We start from the raw sequence: 7,324 nt of genomic DNA on the forward strand, positions 1-7,324 counted from the left end.
GCAAAGAGGGTGGAGGACAAAACTGACCAGATCACCCCCCCCCCCCCGGGGTCAGGAAACTCACATGGAGGGCGGGGAGACTGTCTGCAAACGGGACCCTGGAGACTATGAGATGTTGATCAGTGCTACCCAGGAAATTAAACGGGATGACATCATTTGAGAGGGCCTAGAGCAGGCCCTCAGGTCAGGTGCCCACAGAAGGCTGCTTGTGGGATCCGAGGGCCAAGGAGGAGCAGACCCCGCAAAGGTTTGGGGAGGGCTTTCCAAGCAGAGGAAAGAGACACCGCAAAGACAAGACCCTGTGTGTCTGAGGGCTGGCGGAGGGCGGGGGGGGGGGGGGGGGGGAGCGGGGAGGAGCAACAAGGGATCCAGAGGTGGGCGGGGTCCCTGGGAAAATCCTCTTTCTGGGTGCGTGGAAAATAGACTGCAGCAGAGTTTGGGTGGGAGCGGGGAGACCAGCCCCTGCCTGAGATGGGGGAAGGAGAGGAGAGACGGGGAAGGGTCCAGAATAGGTTCCGCAGGGGGAACGAGCTGATGGGCGGCAGGCTTTGTGTGTGGAGGCTGAGTGAGAGGGAGGGGTTCGGGATGAGCTTGGGGTTGGGGCCTCAGCACTGGGGAGTCGGGGAGCCTTCTGGTAGGACTGGGTGAGGGGGCATGGAGGCTGGAGGCGAGGAAGGAAGGAGCTCCTTGCTCAGCCTCCCAGGCAGCCCTGCCGTGGGAGGTGAGGAGGGCTGTGGGGACCCCTCTGCTCTGACAGCCCCCACCCCTGCCTGTCTCTGCCCCAGGAGGCCTCCCTGCTGACCCTCGCGCAGAACCAGCAATGGATTTGCCTGGAGACCCTCACTCCAGACACCCAGTATGAACTTCAAGTGCGGGTCAGGCCCCAGCTGGGCAAAAACGAGGCTTGGAGCCCCTGGAGCCAGCCCCTGGCCTTCAGGACGAGGCCCGCAGGTGCCAGTGGGCAGAAGGGGTGGCACAGAGCTCAGGCAGGAGAGGGGCTGGCTAGGGTGTGGTCCGAGGGCAGCTGGCGGGGGGAGGCCTGAGGACGGGGTCCAGGGCTCGGCCCCAGCAGCGGCAGGGGGATGCTGGAGGGACCTGGGCGATGGGGGCCCTTCTCTAACCCCTCTCGCTGCTTCTCCCACCCCCGGGCAGCCCCAGGGAAGGAGGCTGTGCCCTTTCCTTGGCTGGGCCGCATCATCATGGGCATCAGCAGTGTCTTTGGCTTCATCATCTCGGTCTACTTGCTGGCCAACTGCCGGTACATCGGGCCATGGTAAGCGCCCTCCCTTCCTGCTCCTTCGTGCTCTCCTCTGACACACGCACCGACACGCTGGTGCTCCCTCTGCCCTCCCGAGAGTCCCCCCTGCCTAACACCTGGCTTTGCCCTGCCACCCACCCCCAAAGATGGAACCCTGTGGAACCGGCCTCAGGGGGTCCGAGGAAGGAGAGCCCCATGGCAACCCTGCCCCGAGCGTTACTCTCAGGAGCTGAGTGTGTGTGTGTGTGTGTGCACATGCCGGCTGTCTGCGCGTGTGTCCTCACGGGTCTCTCTAGGTCCGGGCACGCGTTGGTGTATTTCTTTGTTTCTTGAGCCCCAGCTCAGTGCCAGGCCTGGGGCGGAGTGCTGGGAATGCAGGGGAGGCCACACGCATGCAATCTGGAGCCCACAGACCCCTGGGAGAAGGCAGACGTTTATTAATCACACACGAGTACAATGACACGCCACGAGGAGGATGGCAAAGGAAGATGTTCGATGTATTGGAAATAGACATCAGGGAGAGGAACCTTGGCTGAGGGGTGGCTGGCAGAAGCTTCTCCAAGGAAGTGATGGGTCCCTTGAAATCTGAAGGAAGAGCTAAGCAGGCAGGGTGGAGGGGGTTGGGGAGCGCATCCCAAACAGAAGAAACCGGGTGCGCAGAGACCCTACGTGAAGGGGGTGGAGGAGAGGGCTGACCCGACATCCGCGGGGCAGACAGGCTTTCTGGGGCCTTGGGGCTCTGACTACATTTTGAAGCAGGTGCCTACAGATACTGGGGCATTCTGCTTGGCAGGCCGAGCACGGGCTGGAAGTCGGCCCCCACTCACTACCCTCCTAGAACCGGGTGCCCTTGGGCAGTGCACAACCTGAACCACCATCCATGACAGCCTGGACTAGGAGACCCACGATCTGGCCTCTCTCCTGCCTCCTTCCTCCTGGTTCACTCTACTCCAGACGCCTGGCTGTGTGTGGTCCCTGACCGGTCTGGCTCACGTGCCCCCCACCCCCCACACCCCCACCAGCCCTACATTTCCTCTTTCACAGTCTGCCGCTTTTTGTTTGCATAGAACGCATGATAATGTCGCACACTTGGTTCGTGTCTGTCTCTTCTTAAGATCGGGGGCCTTCTCTGTTTGTCATTCTTGTGTCCCCTCCCTTACTGGGCATTCCCTTGATACTGATCAAATGAATGAATGTGGAGGGGTTCGGTACCCTGCCTTCAGGGCCGGGGGGGGGCTGGCCGGACACCATGGCCCCCTTCCCTTCTCATCCACCTTCCCTCCCTCCCTCTCTCCTGTTCAGGCTGAAGAAGGTTCTGAAATGTCACATCCCAGATCCCTCAGAATTCTTCTCCCAGCTGAAGTCAGTGCATGGAGGAGATTTCCAGGTAGGACTCTGGAGGTGGAGGCCAGAAGCAGGCACGGCCGGCTTGGGTTGGCCAGAGAGCGGGCAGAGGTGTGAGTGGGTTTGCGCTTTGCGAAAGGAGACAAAATAAGGAAGGGAATAGCCTCCGGGGTGGGGGTGGGCCCCTTTCCCCAGCTCTGGCACCAGCCTTCTCAGGCTGAATGGCACCTCCCGTCCGAGCCAGACTGACTGGGTTCTAATCCCGGCTCCGCCCCTTGTTGGCTGTGTGATGTTTGGTAAGTTAGAGAACTTCTCTGTGCTCCGTTTCCTCGCCTGTAAAAAGGGGAGGGAAATAGTGTTACCAGGCGTATGGACCCACTGCCTGGGACACAGTAAGTGCTCGAGGGGCCCTAGCGGGAGTTACTGTCCCCAGTCTGTCCACCGAGTGGGGCTCGCCAGGTACAAATTCTCGCAACCCCACCACTTGCGCAGACCTTCTTCGTGGGCGCAGGGCTTCCACTGACCCTGAGCAAAGCCCCGAGCAGGCTCCCTGCCTCGTCCCCGGTGCTAACAAGTCCTCCAGCCACACCTCGTCACTTGAGACACAGATTCACGGTTAAAGCGTGGGCCCCCGAGAGTAGTAACACTCTGAACCCCATTTCAACCTCAGTCGCCTCCCCTCCCCGAGCCCACACTTGCTTCAGGAAGGAAGTGTCAAGGGAGGTGGGGGATGCGGTGGGCTGCTTCTGTCACCCTCCCCTCCCCAGGCTCTCTAGATTCGGGGGGGGGGGGGGGGGGGGGGGGGGGGGGTGGAAGGAGATCCGGAGGAGCCCCGAGGGGCCGGGAAGCCATGCTGGGCCCGAGCTATCAAGAGCCGGAGTTCTCTGTTACCGGGGATCAGGGCCCCTTCTGGAATTCTTTGGAAAACTCCCAAGACTGGGGATCGCTAGCCTACGGTTCTCTTGATGTGCAGCAATGCATCTCCTTAAAATTCTTCCTAAAGCCCTAAGGGTCGTGAGCTCCCCGTCAACAGAGGCATTCATGCAAGCCTTGGCTGACTATCTAGGTTCCAAGGGACTAGGACCTTCCGGGTGGGAGTGAGTTCCTTCCCGGAGGGGTGCAAACCACCCCATCTTCCCACGAGGGCATCCCCAGGCCTAGGTGCCTGCCCCCCGCCCTCGGGTGTGGAGGGGGAGGGTATCCCAAGGAGGCCCTGGGGAGGCACGATGTGCTCGGGGGTTGGGGCTGGCCAAGAGGGACCCCATCCTCTCCTCTGTGTCGGGGTGGGAGGCCCGCTCCTCTCTCTCTACCCCAGGACCTCCGGCCACAGGGCCACAAGGCCCGCTGCCCTGTCCACGGGATCTGGGAGTGTGCGTGCCAGTGTGTGAGCGTGCGAGAGGGGGAGAGAAGCTTCTCCTTGCGCCCTCCCCCCCCCCACCCCCCCGCTTCAGGGCACTGTGGACGGAGGCCCTGGGCCCAGGAAGTGGCTGACCACACACACCTCTGAGGGGGGCCGGCCAGGCCCTGGCACACGGGCGCTGGTCACGGGACTGGCCTCGGCTTCTTCTGGGAAGTTGGGAAAGAGGGGGCTCACTGTTGTGGAATTGAGGCTCAGAGAGGTGCAGTGACCCGCCCCCGGGGTCGCACAGTGAGCGAGGGGGCCGGGGCCCGGACTGGAACGTGGTTCTCCCTGCTCTTGCCAGGGCCCTCCGGATCCCAGAGCCAAGTGGGAAGGGCTCAGGCGGGCACTTTCTTCTCTCCGTGGATGGAGGGCGCGGGAGGTGGCGGCTCCACGGCACTGGGAGGGAGAGAATTGCGGGGCCATCAGGTCCCCGCCAGAGAGTTTTTTTTTTCCACGGCGCCCGGGGCCACTGGCTGTGTGGGGCACGTCCCCTCTCCGTACATCTGTGAAGTGAACGAGATGTGCTCCAGGGCCCTTTCCGCTTCCAACACGGGTTGGTTGATTCTCACACCGGTGCCAGCCCCCGCCAGACACACAGAGGATTTTACCCTGTGCCCGGTGCCTAGAGCAGCGCCAGGCTTCACAGCAGGTGCCCCAGAGACAGTCGCGCACGCGGAGACAACGCATCCCCCGGGGCGCCTACAGCAAGCACACTCCCTGGGCTGACCCAGAGCGTTCCCCAAGCCAGTTGGCGGGCGGGCAGTCAGGGAGGCCTTCCTGGAGGTGGCCGCCCTGCGTAGCCGGTAGTCAGAGGAGTTGTGGCTGAGAGTCTGGAGGAGGCGTCCCACTCACCTCCCCGCTGCTCTTTCTCCTGGCAGAAGTGGCTCTCCTCTCCCTTCCCCTCGTCGTCCTTCAGCCCCGACACGCCGGCACCCGAGATCTCCCCGCTGGAGGTGCTGGACAGGGACGCCAAGGCCACACAGTTGCTCCTGCTACAGCAGGAGAAGGTGCCCTCCTCGTCCCCAGCCGAGACCAGCGGCCACTCGCTGACCAGCTGCTTCACCAATCAGGGCTATTTCTTCTTCCACCTCCCGGACGCTCTGGAGATCGAGGCCTGCCAGGTGTACTTCACCTATGACCCCTGCACGGAAGAGCCCGATGAGGCCGGGCCCGGGGCGCCTGCGGGGTCTCTCCGGCCACCCCTGCTGCCTCCGCCCGGGGAGGAAGACGCCTACTGCACCTTCCTCCTCGGCGGCCCGGGCCCCCCAAACACGGCCCCGGGGGGCACTGGAGCTCATGACAAGAAGCTGGCCCCCTCCCTGCAGGAGGGAGCTCCCAGAGACTGGGCCCCCCGGCCCCCGATGTCTCCCCCGCCAGGGGCACCTGAGCCGGTGGACATCCAGCCACCCCTGGAGGGCTCCGTGGAAGGAGCAAGAGAGGAGGTCCCGGGCCCGGGCCCTGGCCCTGGGGAGGGGGTCAGGGTCAGCTTCCCCTGGGCCAGCCCTCCTGGGCAAGGCCAGCTCAGAGCCCCTGCCTCCTGCCTGACCCTGAACACCGATGCCTACCTGTCCCTCCAGGAGCTGCAGGATCAGGACCCAGCTCGCTCGGGGTAGACGCAACGACCCGGTGGGTCACTGCCCACTGTGGTGCCAGGCCCAGTTGAGGGCTCGCTGTCCTCAAGGTTTGTCCACTGCTGAGTCACCCGGTTTCTAGCCGTGCCCCGGACATCTCTGCCCAGAGGGCCCCCGCCCAACCTAGCACACTTGGCCGTTTACTTCCAAAGACCTCAGTTGCTGCTTCCTGGTCCTGTGACCCAAGTGCAGAGTGGGGGGGTGGGGGCACCGTGACTCCCCCACTCCCTCGTCAGTCACGGAGCCCCATGGCTTTGGTCCCTGAAGCATCCCTCCTCTTCAGCCCTGCAAGCACTCTTGGGGGAGCGTTCTCGGGGCTCTCCAGGGGTCTTCTCCGCAGGCTTCCTGCCCCATCTCCCCCCCTCCCCCTCTCCCCCGCAGGACAATGAGAACAATGAGAACACTCTTTCCAGAACGTAAATATGGTTAAGCTGCCTCCCCCGGTTAAATCCCTGCCATGCCTCCTCACTGCCCTCCGCTTCACTTCTTGGCCCGGCCCCTGCTCCTCCAGCATCGTGTTGGGACATTCCCTTCTGGAACCTTCCTACTGAGCCACCAGAAGCTCCCTCCTGCCCCCACACCTTGGCACATGCTTGGCACCCGGTGCCTTCAGTGCCTCCTTCATCTAGGGGACAAACCCCCCTTATCCCTCAAGTGTCAGGTCCGCTTCCCTTGGAAGGAAACACTGCTTCCATTCATGTGCCCAGGCTTCACGATTCAGTGCTGGAGGGACAGTTCTCGGGGTCACGGGATGGCTAGACCCAGCGGCTCTGTCACTCCGCCCTTGGGATCTCTCCTGACCTCAGCATGCTTCGCTGCTGTGTCCTTACCACAGTATGGACACAAATCCCCCGGGGGGGGGGGGGGGGGGAGAGGAGGGGACACTGGCTGGATGTTTCCATGGAGGTTTCACAGACTCCTAAGGCATGCTGCTGGAAAGTGAACCTCCTGTCAGTGGCAGGTTCCGATGCTGTCCCAGGGAGCCCAGATCTGGGCCCCTGCCACTCCACCCTCTACTGGAGGGACCTCTTGCGTGGCTCCGGGGCTGGCACACCGCCTCCGGAAGCGCAACTCCGTTCACCGCACTTGACACGGGGTACCTGGCACCCCACCGTATCCCCCGGATGAGATAATGAACCGTCTGCAACCGTCTTGCTCGGACTCCCAGTGCCCGGCTGCCTTCACATAGGGGGCGTCATCCACCGCACAGAGCACCCCCGGCGCCTTGACCCGTGTGAGGTCAAGACTCAGAGAGGCAAAGCCCCATGCCCGCTAGGCTCCAGCACGCCCATTCCAGCAAGAGGCTCATCCCCTTCACAATGGCAATTCTCCCCTCCAACGCAAACACACAGACACACACACAGCCGGCCCCTTCCTTCTTGGTGCTCCCCACCACCTCTCCATCTCTCTTCCCTTTTGTCTATTGCACTGGTCACACCTGCGACGTCTGTCACAATCTTGCCCCCATACTACCACCCTCAGCCAACAAAGGACTTCGTCCAAGCTCAGCGGGGGACCAGACAGGCCCTCTATTTATAGGCCCTGCTCCTCCCTGATTGGGCACTTGACACAAGCCCACCCATAGGCTGACAAGCAGCCTATGAGCTGGCTCAGAAAATAAGCTCTGCCCAATCAGAGAGGCGGGGCCCGCACCGGCCAATCAGGTTACTCTCCGTCTCGAGAGGGTGC

General features: G+C 62.8%; 1 protein-coding gene across 1 annotated transcript; it reads left to right on the top strand.

Annotated features, from left to right (window-relative positions):
• Positions 1-747: 747 nt before the first annotated feature.
• Positions 748-6,668, top strand: LOC121026680 (interleukin-2 receptor subunit beta-like; the record flags this gene model as incomplete). Its single annotated transcript, XM_040469481.1, has 4 exons — positions 748-951; positions 1,153-1,273; positions 2,561-2,645; positions 4,883-6,668. Coding segments are annotated over 4 exons (1,145 nt in total), but the record flags the coding sequence as incomplete, so codon positions are not given.
• Positions 6,669-7,324: the final 656 nt, after the last annotated feature.

The sequence above is a fragment of the Herpailurus yagouaroundi genome, unplaced genomic scaffold, assembly GCF_014898765.1.
Source record: "Herpailurus yagouaroundi ecotype Mexico unplaced genomic scaffold, PumYag 151477, whole genome shotgun sequence".
Classification (NCBI taxonomy): domain Eukaryota; kingdom Metazoa; phylum Chordata; class Mammalia; order Carnivora; family Felidae; genus Herpailurus; species Herpailurus yagouaroundi.